The sequence below is a fragment of the Leuresthes tenuis genome, unplaced genomic scaffold (assembly GCF_036924035.1).
Source record: "Leuresthes tenuis unplaced genomic scaffold, fLeuTen1.0.hap1 SCAF_3, whole genome shotgun sequence".
NCBI lineage: Eukaryota > Metazoa > Chordata > Actinopteri > Atheriniformes > Atherinopsidae > Leuresthes > Leuresthes tenuis.
This window is the reverse complement of record NW_027325357.1, coordinates 20,978,686-20,992,918: the sequence shown is the minus strand read 5'-3', so window position 1 is coordinate 20,992,918 and position 14,233 is coordinate 20,978,686. Positions and strand designations below refer to the sequence as shown.

The 14,233-nt window shown below is 38.9% G+C and overlaps 1 protein-coding gene across 1 annotated transcript in view; it reads left to right on the top strand.

The window, feature by feature from the left end:
* Positions 1 to 11,983, top strand: part of kif21b (kinesin family member 21B) — a 64,840-nt gene extending 52,857 nt beyond the window's left edge. Inside the window, exons 33-35 of the mRNA XM_072382482.1 lie at positions 4,454 to 4,653; positions 5,368 to 5,504; positions 6,510 to 11,983. Coding sequence (XP_072238583.1) covers positions 4,454 to 4,653; positions 5,368 to 5,467 — 300 coding nt within the window. The 3' untranslated portion in view covers positions 5,468 to 5,504; positions 6,510 to 11,983. The remainder of the gene's footprint in view (positions 1 to 4,453; positions 4,654 to 5,367; positions 5,505 to 6,509) is intronic.
* The last annotated feature ends 2,250 nt before the right edge of the window (positions 11,984 to 14,233 follow it).

The window sequence follows — 14,233 nt, the reverse complement described above, 5'->3', positions numbered from 1 at the left end:
TGTCTTCATCAATGGAGAATAAATTTGATTGACAAAGCACAAGTTGCTTAAGGTTGACTTGTTATAAGTAGACTTGCTGAAATGTTACTGCTTAAATGATGACAGTGATATGGAAACATATCTAACTGCTGATAACCCCTTTCCTATAAGAAAGAGGGACAGCATCAAGCTAAAATGAATAAATAAGGCAAAACAGATCAGTTAGTCGTAACCTTATCGTGGACATTTTACAAAAGGTTTCCAGAACAGAAGAAAATATTACTGAAATGCACACCAGCCAGAGCAACAACTAACATTTAACTTAAGATTGCTGGTCTTGACAGACATGTCCAATTTGGGCAAATATTAAGTACATTTACAGTTGAGTTTCTCACTTTATGTTGCATATTTAGTTTTCTGTTCACACACCCATTCTCCTTGCCCATGCTACTGGAAATTGTATTTTGCTCCTTTTCTGAAACTGGCTCAGCGATGACACTGAAAAGCTGTGCTGCCAGTTGAGCGCTCAGTTGGAGGGCAGTTTCCTGCCACCTGAGTGCTCCCTTCATGTCTCCTTTACCCAGAGTGCTTGCTCTGTGGAGGGAGTCAACAGAGTCCCGTCATGTGTAATGTAGCAGGAAAGCAGTGTGTCAGCAGCGGGATGTTGGAGCCTGCTCACAACACAGCGACAGGCACTGGTGGAGAAGCTTATCGAGTGTGCCTCTGTGTTCATATGCTGGATTCTGTGGTCTCTCTTGTGTATTCTCTGTTGCCTGCATATGTTAATAATGCATAATCATCCAACTTGTGGGTGGATGTAGCACACTCATTTGCATGCACACTATTTTCTCAAGTTGTTTTGCATAACTTCTGTTTATCCTTTGTTCATCTTAGGGATGCACCAGTACCGATACCATGTGCGTGTACTCGTACTCAGTAGTCATTAAAGTGTTCCGATACTAACGAGCCGATACCAGTGTGACAGGAGCTTAATTCAAGTGAAGGGTTTGGTGAGCCTGTTTAAAAGAAAATTTGTGAAAGTGAAAATGTTAAAACGATATGTTGCACTAAGGGTAGTTTTATATTACTAAAATACACAAAGTATTTTACACAAAGTATGTGTTTAATTGTAAGAACTGCAATGGCCTTGATCAGTACTCATATCGGCAAGTACTAAAAGGGAAGTACTAAAAAAAATGCATCCCTAGTTGGTCTGAACACAAACAAGAACAGAATGCTTTTATTTCCTTTCAAAGGCAGAATTAAATCTACTTAGTCTTTTTGTGGACTGTGGCTTGTGACCTTAACCTCATTTGTGAAGTATCCAGCTCAATCCATCTTACAGCTTTTCTAACTCAGTAGTCTCTGTCTAATTATGTAATGGGATCAAATTGTGGCTTGGGGTACAATAGAATATATTACAGTGCGTTCTCAATCTCTGCTTTCCTCAGGTTTACTGCTGGGAGCTGCTCTGTTCTGACCACTATGATAAAATGCACACTCTGTAGTGTTTTTCCTTCAGGGACATGTGAAGCAATTACCGTGCGCTGCAGTTTAGCGATTCCCACCTGCATTATAAATTTCATAATGTAGTTTCCAAAAACATTTCAGGTGTCTGTGTGTTTTACCAGTTTTCTGATGTGCTTATGCAACTGTTGTAGTCGTGTATTGTTCCTCCCTATGAGGTGTCGGATAGAATTTGCACATTTTCACCCTCATGTTTAGTTTTGGTAGATGTAATATCTGTCCCTGCGCTCAGTTCCGGTCGCACTGCATCCCTCAACCTTTCTTGGCCTTGACATGGCAAAAATTGCCTCAACCCAGTAATTAAACACCACATCTGCTTTTTATTGGTGAAACCTTTATAATGTTCTATTTGCATTCTCCATAAATGCTGCCCAAAAATAAACAGATTTGATTTACAGCAGCCTCTATGGTCAGGGTTGTTTGGCACTGATGGGCCGCAATGTTCTTTTTGGGAAGCATCTGCCTTCTTCATGCAAACTGGGATCCAACAGTGGACTCTCGTGAACATTTACATTAACCAGTGTTGTCAAGACTTTTTGGTTGTTAAGATACCCTGCGTTCCTCAGTGATCTTTGTTGGTCAACCACTCAAGAGGACTGTAACAATAGTCTTGTGTTTCCACCATTTGCAAGCATCTGCCTGACTTTTAATTTGTAGAGAGCATCAGCAGCTCTCGAGAAATGATTTTGATGATGGGCACCAACATTTCTTTTTTTGAGGTCCTCAAAAATCTCCTTTGATCATGCCATGATACACTTTTACACTTGGATCATTTACTTCAATAAATATTAGGATTGTGTCCTATTTGTCTACCTTCTAAAACATCTGCTAATGTTTTATGTATATGTGCAGATATATACAATACTATACATAACACCTGATAACCTTTATTTTTATTCTTTTGAGCACTACTTGTATTTATTCTAAATGCCTAATGGTAAGCTATTGATATGTCTATTATAATGTTCAAATACATGATAAAAGCAGAAGAGTGGATGTCTCAGGTCTCATTAAATGAAAATAATTTTTGATGGCAGTGGAAGCTGAAAGACAATCATGTGGGAAATGGTTATTCGGTTTTCATGTTTAAAAATAGAGTGCGGTGTTGCATGACCAACAGCAACAAGACCACTCACAGTAAACATGAAGAGATGGTCTGCCGTCAGCTTTTGATGTTATGAAAATCTAAATGAGCTTATTTCCAAAGCTAAGAGGAATGTAATCACTCGTAACGACTTGTTCAGACAACTAACACCGAAAATACAGAAAAAAGCACAACAAAAAAGAAAAAGCTGACACGCTTGAATGTTTCAGAGTGTGAAAAGGACGATTTGCCCCATGAAATCTTGTTTGTAGGATGACTTGCTCATGCAGTCCGTCTGACTGTGAGCAGCGTGGGTCTACAGGTGCATTCAGCATTGTTGTCTAATAGGCAGCAGGATAAATTTTGTCCATTGTTTTGTGTTTGTGTCAACGGGAAACAGCTTTTGAGTCACGCTGTATTGAAATGCACACTATTGTTTAATCAAGGCAATCTGATAGCTGCAGAAGAGTATGAGGTGGGGAGCAAATTATAGCAATTTGGTAAATGTCAATCACAATATTTAAAGTAGTCTTGGCTCAGACTTTTGTCAAATCACTTAACAGAAAAGGTCAGCTTGTCTGAGGAAATGCCAAAGAGGAGTAAAACCATGCTTTAACCATGCTTTATTTTGGATTGTGGAACCTTTAAATGGGCATTTTTAGGACTATATATATATATATATATATATATATATATATTTGATGAATTCACAAAACACTCCAAAAAACAATGATTTGTTGAGACGGAGGAGAAAAATGTATGCATTTTAAGATTATTCTGAAACAGCAGAATATGGACAACTTGGCTGTGCTGTGTTTCAGTTATAGCAAATCTGAAATATGCATGAAAATAACAACAAGAGATGCCAAAAAAAAAACCAGAACATAACAGGAAAAAGGTAGATTTGCGTAATAAAAGGAATCTTTCCTGCTCAAGTGTTCCATGACTTGGAGCTAGATTAATGTGCAGCCCAGTTGGCTGAGATACATGGAATAATGGAGCAACATTAAAACCAAAGCTGTGGGAGTCGTAAAAGTTTAATAATGCTGTGCATAAAATCTAAATTTCTCTCTGTATGTTTGCTCTGGATTCAAGAAAAAAACATAATAGTTGAATTCACTATATATAACATTTCACCCCTTCAGTGATTTTTATATTTTTACTTTTTTGACAGACGTGGTTTCCTCTGTTCTGAATTTCCTTTTTCATTCATATGCAAATACATTACAACAAATGAAACCCTGTCAGAAACAATCAAATGTTTTATGCCACGATTTATACCTCACAGCAGAAGAATGGGGCTAAAGTGAGTCTCACTGGACCAGACTAGACTTGCCTGCAGGTTTAAGACTAACCTCATAACTAGTTATTCTGTCATTTTGAAAGAAAATAAACAAAACATTTGACTCATTCTGCAAATGAAAACTAGCCACAAGCTCCCTCTTCTGCTGTCCTTTAAATTCAAGCTTTATGTTGATGTGGTAAACATTAAACGGATAATTAACGGTTCATGAATTCTATTTGAAGCCATTGTAAAATGCAGAGTGCTCAGATGCACAATCTAAGAATAACTACGGCACTGAATCTAAAAACAGGCTCGAAGTGAGTCTCGATCATACTTGTACATTTATGTTGCCTAGCAACGATCGAGTGCACTTTTTATTCAAGAAATATGCCAGTCGACTGATGAGAAATTAGAGCCATTAAAAATGAAATGCCAAACATGCACTGTATGCTTACATGCTGCTATTTAAAGAATGCAGTAACCTATATGACACAAACACACTTTTTTTTTTTTTTGGTGTGCATACAAGCAAGTTTTAAGATGCTGACTCTTTATGTCTCTGTGCCTTGACTTTACAGCAAATCCCAAACTCCCACAAGGACTGGGTGTGTGCCCTGGCGTATGTACCCGGCCGGCCCATGCTGCTGAGCGGCTGTCGGGGCGGCATGCTGAAGGTGTGGAACGTAGAAAACTTCACACCTATTGGAGAGGTCAGAGGTCACGAAAGCCCCATTAATGCCATATGCACCAACTCGAGACAGATCTTTACTGCTTCCAGGTAATTTTGAAGAAAACAAAAAAAAAAGGTAACAGTGGTTCACCATAAGTGGGCAATAATTGTGTCCTGTTGCAGATCTGTGAGGTAGAAATGTCCTTCAGACATGTCCTGCTTATTTGTTGTCTATCTACATAGCACACTGTTGATTTAGTAAAGAGATGTAAAAAGTCAGTTATTTTACATAACTTTTGCCTTGTGAAAGGGTTATACAATGGTTTAAAAGATGGGAACCAAATGACTTAATGGAACAGTCTCTTTATTTATTTTCTTTAAACCTGGTAACGTTGGGAATGAACTGTCTGCCCTTAACATGAAAAAAAAAAAAAAAAACTCTTGTGAAACACTGAATCATTCTGGCTTCATCTCAATCACCCTGCAGGTATGTGTCAGCCCTGAGTTACTCAGACAGGGTAATACTACATTTTGTCTGTAGCCGCATCAAGCAAAGAATATTCTGTGTTTGAGTGAAACATTTTGCTTCTCACTTCTCATTCAGATGTTTGATTTTCACTGAAGCTGACCAAGTTCCCTCAGCATCCTCTCTTCTCCTCGATGTGTTTCATCACATCTTTAAACTTAACCGTCTCCTGTTGTTTCCCTCTTCTTCTACCATCTTCTCAGTGGGCAAACATTTCCTCTTTATTGGACTCTCAAAGTATGCCTTCCTTCTTCTCACCCCTACCCCATCCCCCCCCCCAATCCTGCCGACCCCAGTGACTGTAGGGTGAAGTTGTGGAACTATGTGCCAGGCTTGACCCCATGTCTTCCTCGTCGGGTCCTGGCTATCAAGGGCCGAGCCACCAGCCTCCCATGATTGCCTGTTTTCTGCTCACCAACCCTCCTCTCCTCTGGTACTCTCATAACCAATCATTTTCTCTCCCTGCTGTCAATATTTTACCTACTTTGAATATATTTTTCTTTATCTGGGTGGGCATTATCTGCCTTATTTCTCTTTTTTCCTCTGTTTCTATTCCCCCTTTGTTATTATATTTTGCTCCACTTCCCCTCTTCTTATTTCTTTACACATGCTGCTCTCTTTAGCTCCTTTTATCCTCTGTCTTTTTAAACTTTCATCATTGTTACTGGTTCATTTGCAGATCACACCCTCTACCAAGACAATTTCTTATTTGAATGGTCTGCTCTACTTTGAATAACAATCTGGCTTTGACGGGCTCTATTAAAGGGGTCTGCTGTGTGTGTGTGTGTGTGTGTGTGTTTTGATCTACTCTGATGGAAAAATGACATTTAGTATAATTAAAAGTTGTTTTAAAAATTTTTTAGGGATTAAATAAATGAAATGATAGCTTGTTGGTGAGGATTAGTGCTGTTGATTTTTCTTATGATTAAAACTATGATTGAACAGAGCCACATGAGGTGTTTCTAACCTGATCTGGCCTCTAGGCTGCAGCTTTATATTTAGTGTACGGAGATGAGAATGCTATCCATGCTTTCATGCACTCATAGCAAGAAAGCCATTAGTGTGTTTCTGAAAAAGACATTCAGTGGTCATGTACCGTCTCCTAACACACCAGGAAAAGCGCACTACCTCCTTGGGTAGTGTTAATGGATATATGTGCTGCTGTCTTGTGCATTACCTAATTTACCAGCGGAAGGTTTTCTCGCAGCACACACTGCGGAGAAGAGTCTTTAATGAAGCATGTGTGGGTGTGTGTGGGTTTGGGGGGGTCGCTGTGGGTCTTGTGCAGTGCACTTTGAAGTCAGTGTCTTTGTGTTGCATCTGATGTACAATGAGTTGTTTTGAAAGGGAGGGCTGCTGACTGATGTTCTGTCATTTTCTCTCTTTGTTGTGCTCTCCTCGTTTTTTTTTCCTTTGCCCCTCCTCTCCTCCTCTCCAGTGACAAGACGGTGAAGATCTGGCTGTCAAAGGTGTGGAGGAAGAGGTGAGATCCAAAGTGACTGTGGATCCTTCGTCAGCCATCTTGCTGCAACTTCAGCCGCTCATCTGTGGCCTGCTCACTTCAGGCAACAAGATGGGACACTAAAGCCACAATTTCCAGGGCAATCGAGGTGTGGATTATGTAAATGAGGGGAAGGAAAAATATGCCTTTTCAGAATTTTTTTTTTACTGCCAATTTTGAAAGTGCCATTCAGGTGTGGTGCTACTTGGAAAATAAAAACTACATCTGCTGGGTGGTGCAAACACCAGGCAAAATGATTTGTCACCTGATATGAAAACTACCGCCCGCAGCCTGGTATTAAATGAAAGTGTCCTTCTGTTCTTTAACGGTTTCTGACAGTTTGAGATGAATCTGCTCGTTTATCTGTTGGACCTCTGTTACTTTATTGTGGACTGTGTCACAAGCTTTGTGGCTGTTCTGATACTGAACACACTGGATAATCATGTTGTGTTCATGGCAGTGGGTCAGTGGACTGTTGCTGATCTCGGCTTAGATATCACTGGAAAATAACACAAATTACCATCTCTTGGTATCCTTTTTTCCTCAGTAATGACTGAAACTTGATTGTGTTCCACAAGTCATGACATCGTTATCATTATTAATTTTTTTTTAAATTTATTTATTGTTTTCCCTACCTCATTTGTTTAGGACTTTGGCATGAGATGGGTGGGGACATTTGTAAGGGGTCTCTGTGTACAAATACTTGGTTCTTTACGTTTTGAAATGATTTAATGCCGGCCTCTTCATCTCCATGAGGATGTGTCCTCTGTGGGTCTCTGGCTGTCAGACCGCCTGGCTGCTACATGACCAGCAGCACAACTAAGGCAGTGCTGATCCCAGAGGACTTGACTGGAACATATTATGTGCTCTATAAAATGCTATCTGCAGCTGAAATAAGGAAACACCTGTGCAGATGCCGGTGATACAAACCATACACACTCATCCCACAATTGCAAGACAAGTACTGCATTGAGGCCAGAGTGCCAGATTGTTATCTCATTAGTCTAGAGTATGTAGCTCATACCTGCCATTTATCCTTCAAGCAAATGGTAACAGGAGCCCCCACAGGTTTAAGGTGAAATGTCAGACTGACCAGCTTTACTGAGGAGTCCACCTCCTTCCCAGCCACTGAACCTCTCTTGGAAGGCAATTTAATTAGAGCTCAGCTCTGCCAGTTGCTTTCCAGGCAAGATTACTTTGGTGAAAGTAGGTCACCACTGAGAGGGTGTCTTTTTTTGTTTTTTCTTCTTTTTTTTATTTTTTTTTATTCCAATTTTCTTCCACCCCCTATTTAGCTGCTACACTTACAAGTGGGAATCTACTTCCTGTCCCTGTGCACTGATGTATGAATCTGTTTGTGTGTGTGGGCAACATGCACATATGCACAAATGCATAAATACAAGATTTGAGTGGATATTTTGGTTATCCGTCTTGTCTGATAAGCCTTGGCATCCCTCACTGTGTTGATTTGGTGTCTCTTAAATGAAACAAATTCAGCATCCACTGATGCACACACACACGCAGGCAATAGAAAGTCTTAAAAGTCAGTTCAGTTATCTTTTTGTTGTTAGACACATCCGAATACGGAAAATAGTTTTCCGCCACTTCATGAGCACACACTTTTTATTCAACACCTCAAAATGACGAGCTGCATTTTCAAGCTTCTTGTCGCGCAGATGTCCTGCCACTTGATTAAAAGCCCAATCCATGTCTGTTCGGATAACAGTTCAGTTTTGTTTGGCTCAGCATTATCACTTCCACCTTTTGAAAGAAATAACATTTTGCTGATTTTGTGCACTTTTCCTCATAAAAGACCCAGAGACGTACCGTATGTAGTTGAATTAAATGATGCTTGGATCATAGAATGGCGTTCAAGACGGTTGAAAGTTGAAAAGTACTTTCCACCAAGATTTCCCGAAACTCTGCTTTGATAAATGCTCTGCTGCTGTTTCATGTATCCAACATGAGTCTGAAGCTGCTTAAACTCGCCAAAAGCAATTTTAGGGGTTTTAGTGTTCTGTTTGGAGGTTTGCGAATAGTTCTGAATGCAAACATGTGGATGGTGTTAATCTGATGATGCATTCTTTGGTGTTGTAATTTACTATGATTAGAAACTCAGGTAAAGGTTGAAGGACAGTTTTAGTCATACTTTAGTCATAACTTGACCCTGTGAATTTTAGCTAGCTTTTTAAATTGACCAAATGCCTTGTTCATCAGATTTTTTTTTCTGTAATGGAGAAAAAAAATGGTACTATCATGTTTCACTCCCCATAGTGAAATACTGATTTCCATGTTCTGCTTTTGCATTTGATTCCCTTTACTTCTTATCTTTGTACTGTGCTTCTGTGTACAGAATATGCACATTTTAGATGACATCTTCTCAATCTGGCCAAAGCTGAAAGCCTTGCAATTCAAAGAAGATCTGCACTGATTTTTTTTTTTTTAATCATATTTACTTGTTTAAAATATGCATAAAAAATGCTTTCTGTGTTTCAGTTTGCTTATAAAACTGGGGTGACTGATACAAAGAGAGGTCAGCAGGGAAATGAACTTCTATAACTAAATGGGTTGTGTACTCTGACCTTGAGTCCACTGGGCCCTTCACTGTATGTATCTGTGCCAATGACCCTGCTCACCACCTCAGTGATGTTTTATGTGGTAATATTGCACACACAGGCTTCATCTCTGTTTTTCTCTTTCCTCGACACTCCTACTTAATGTTAGAGAAGATTCCGTAGTACGGTAGCTTTAGGCACTCACTGTTGTGCCCTATGCTTGTAATTTTTTTTCTTAATTATGTATAATGCAAGTAGTGCTGATTGGGTAATAGGACATCTTGAAATGTTGCAGTTCATTGGGCGATATATATAATCATATGACCTTGTATTGCCAAGTCTACGTGATTAACACCCGTATAGATTTGCTGTTATGTCCTTCAAAGAATGTGGTAATTTATTTGGATTCTGAAGCATTGACAGTCAACAAAAAACATTGAGTGTGCTTCATGAAACTTGCTTCACTCAAGAAGTTACTATGGTTACACGGAAGCCATGAAATAATTTTCTGGTCAGCCACATCTAAGGTTGCCTCTAGCTCTGAGGCTCGTATTTAAGCCCATGACAGCACCACTTTATTACTTGGTGATGTGTAAATACTTGTGTCATACCTTTCTAAATATTACAGAGGAGATGCTGTTGAGGTTAACTGACTTCTTTCCCATCAGCTGACCTCGCATTGATGTCTTAGTTAGGTTTTTACATGCACTTTGTTTGGAAAGCGAACACTGATGTGAACGCTCTATGCTCTGCTGTTTTCCAAATATGAATCAAGCCATGTTTTAGACTTAGGTTGCAAAAAAGAATATTCATAAGTCCCAAAAAAGGTTTAAACCACTGACATGAAAGGAACACATCTGTCTAGATCTACAGTAGGTTAGAAATCAGTCATGTGATGTTTCTACTAATATGATATGTAGGACAATAGTTCAGAAAAAAAGACTGCTGCCTTTATGTCCTCATCTGTAGTACCTGAGAATGAGAATGTTATATTTGGCAGAGCAGCATGCAAACCTTAGTAGATGCTCAGGAGAGTCTGTCTTTATTTCCCTAGTTGCCTGCTGGCATTCTAGTGTTTTATTAATGTAACTGACCACAAACTGGAGAGTGGTCATGTGGAACTGCCTACTACACTTTCATTCCCTAACTAATCTGGATAAAGTCATAGTCAGCAGTATGCACCAAAAAGCTAAATCTCCAGAATCTAGCAGGAGATACTGATATAAGGTACTGAGATATAGGGGGAAAAAATCAGTTTGTGATGGGACAGTCTACATCACCTACTGCATCCCACAATGCAAAGCGTGGGAATGCCGTAAAGCAACCTCTCCATGTCATTTACCAATCTCTCAGGTAAATGATAATTTTTGGGGAAAATTGCAAAAATGTGTAAAGTTCTTTTTATTTTTTTTCTAAAGAGCATAAAGTGATGCCTTCCAGAGCAAAACAGACTGATTTACAGTTTGTTTGTACTGTGTAGTAGGCAGTTTCATACACAGCATATGTGTGTGTGTGTATAAATATTCAGCACTGGTGCCCTAAGCAGTTGTATAAAGAAAATGGAAAAAAAACATGGTAACAACAATGTCTGCAGATATGTAGCAGGAACCAGTGAATTTACCATTTACTAAGCCTCACCACCCTGAGTTGCTGTTGGTACTCTTGACAAGCTTCACGCTCTCACAAGGCACGTGCAGCTTGTATTGATATCAGTGGAAAAGCTATGTAAATGTTTACAGAATAGTAAGCAGACAACCATCCCAGTGGATAGGTTTATTCCTTAATTTCCTTCTTTGCTTAAGATTCAAGAGCCAAGTAATAAGGACAAAGCTGCTGTTAATGCTTTTGAAATATTGACTGGTTTCTGCATTTATATTGGATGAAAGAGAGTTTACCCTCCAAATGCTGCGTGTGTGGAATATCGATCATATTAGATTCTGCTGCACTCTATTTCAGCATGTTGGGAAGTCCTACACTTCAAAAGGGTTGTCATACCCAGTTACATTTGCTAAACTGTAAATGGTTACTTGTAGTCTGGGAGTGTGGTTTAATAAATGGTCAATTTAGCAAAAGTAAAAATGGCTCCAATATTCGCGAGCGAACCGTTCCAGCGTAGAACCACAGGACATACAGGAGAGTGAAGCTGCCAGTGAAACAGATTGTGTGTTAGCACCTTTGGTACTTCTTTCCCTAACTGACCATCTAATAACTATCAGGAAAGCAGTCATCATCTCGTTAGCATTAGCCTCATGCCTCACAACAGGCCTGGCTGCCTTATAAAAACAGACGTACCAAACAGAATGTCTGTCTATGAAGGACATTGATAATAATTCAACAAAAGTTCTGAGTCTGTAACGGACACACTGTAGGACTGTCGATTGCCCTTCAGTTCTGTTCTCACTTTATCATTACGGCAGAAAAGATCTTCAATCTGCCTCAGGCTGCTGAGGGGATGTGCTCGCATTTAGACCCAATCTTGAGGGCTCTCGATCAAGAGAGAACTTTACCACTTGGCAGTGAACCATCACACTCCAGCACACACGTTCTCTCCAGCTTCTCCAGGAGGTTTTCTTTAGGCGTGCATTGTGTGGTACCACGATATGTGACAATGTCTGTGAAGTATGTACTCTTGGGACACAAATGCAGGGTCAAAGGTCATTTGTGCCTTTTATTGCACAGACTATTCCCTCTCGAGTGTAAATGTTTGTATATATATATTTTCTTTTTTTTATATATGACATTGTGCATGCAACCAAGCCATGTAAGATGTTTTGATTGTAAATAATGTAAATACGTATTTAATGAAGAATCCATTGCTCCCTCAAAAAAAAAAAGAAATAAATCAATTCAGAGCAACTGCCTCTTTTGCACCCTGGTGTGTGATTTTCCTGCACAAAGTTTAATTGAATTAGTTCAAACGTTATTTTTAAAGCAAAGAAGAAACAGTTGCTGGTTTTAACTTCTCAAATATGACAGACATTCTTCCTATTTTTTTCACATTGTTTAGACTGATCAGCCAAGAAAGTAATATTCATATTCATTAGTGATAGCAATAATGTCAAATTTATTGTAAAATTAAAAGTCAGACCTTTTTGTTATGACGGAAAGATGGGTTTTGTTCAGATTAAATTTTTTTTGTCTGCCGCAGAAATCGGGCTCTTTATAGCATATGCGCAAATTAAGACGCGCACCTCTTCATATCAAGATTGAAGGTGCTGACAAAAGAAAATTATCGTTTGCTTTTTTTTTATCATTCAGGATAAACAGACAAACACCCAAACGTAGCGTGTTTTTCATCCAGATGCTTTTCCTTCTACTTCAGGGACGGGAATACAGATTCAAAACTCATCAATCTTCATTTCCTTTGCAAACGCTGATCATGAACTTGTGTCAGGCTCTACCTGTCTCAGCCACGATGGGGTATGCAAGCACTGTGATGTATGACAGTCATTAATGCCCCTGAGGAGGCAAAAGCTATCTGAAGATACCAGTTGCAAACAAACATCTATACACAGTGCCTGTCATATCTCAGCTGGATGTGCTCCATTTGTTTACTCCTTACATAAAATTCTTAAAATTTTGTTTGAATGGTTTCATCTCTTTCATTAAACGGTTCCATTTAGTCTGCTCTTGCTATGATCTGTATGACATGTCAATCGCCATGTAACTTACAATCTTTCTGTAATACGTTAACTGACAAATATGATAAACATGAATTTAGATAAAATATCACAGCATGAGTGATGTTTATTAGGAATGGCAATGTCACTTGGTCAAGTGTACAGTCCCCAGCATTCCATAGGCCGTTCAATCTGTCAATAGACAGTTCATGGTGGCCTGGACAGAAAATTGGTGCCAACATTCACTGTCCATTAGATTTGTTCTGAGTACTGAGCCCAAATCCATACAACTCTTCTTCCTGTCAGCCTCAAAATGCTCATTTCTGGTTTATGCTAGTAAGCTAATATTATGTTAACATGTACTTGTCATTGTCATTAGTATGCTGATATAGTTTTTCTTTGTTTTTTTTTAGTTTTTTTTTTTACACAAAGCATTCCTGTCCAACTAGACCTTCACGGACACCAACTGTTCAATCTTCCTTAATTCAACTATCTGAAATGATCATTTTGGGATCGCGGGAATTAAAGTAACCAGTTACAACAGCTATTATGCTTGTGAAAGGATTCATTTGTAAAAACAAAAGTCGTTGATAATTATGAACTTGACTTTGTTTTGCTTAGCTCTATGGAGACTTATATCTTTCAGCTCACTCTAAACTCTTAACAATCCATTCCACCCTGAGCCACAGGGGCTTGACTGGCAAGGCTAATGATTAGCCTGTGAATAGAGTAACATTTTCAGGGTTCCTACAGGTTTCTTCCAAATTAAAGTCAAGTCTTTTTAAGACCATTTATATAAAAACTTAATAGCGGCAAAGAATTTTTTTATTATTTTGTTAATTTATTTGCTTAACATTGACATTGGGTGTGACATCTCATATGTTAGAATTGGCAGCAAGTGAGTATGACTGAGTAAAAAAAAAAAAAAGTGAATCCCAGAGAGGTTGAGTCTTTAAGTGAAATGGTAAATGGACTGTATTTATAAGGTGATTTTCTAGTCTAGTTGACCACTCTGCGCTCTTACAAAATCACCCACTCACTCACATACACACAAAATCCTCATGCAGTGCTTCGCTTCTTAGTCTATACAGTGTTACAAGCTGCTTTTTTTTCCCCTCTATAACACACATTCACACTCCAGTGGACACATTAGAGGCAACTTGGCGTTCAGTGTCTTGCCCAAGGATACTTCATCATGTATTCCAGGAAAGCTGGAGGTCAAACCGCAACTCTTTGATTGGCAGATGGGGAGTTATTTACCACTCTTTGAAAGACAGATAGTTTAGTTTCAGAATAAGATTTCTGTACAAAAACAATTTAAAAAAAATTGATTTAATCATCTATAGTTCATAATACCACGAAAAGATTAAAAGAAACCAGAGAACTCTCTGAGCAATACACAAGACACAGGGCAGAAAAATATTAAATGGCCACGACCAAAGCCAGGACTGCATTAACTGATTCTGCAGAAAGAACAGTGCAACAG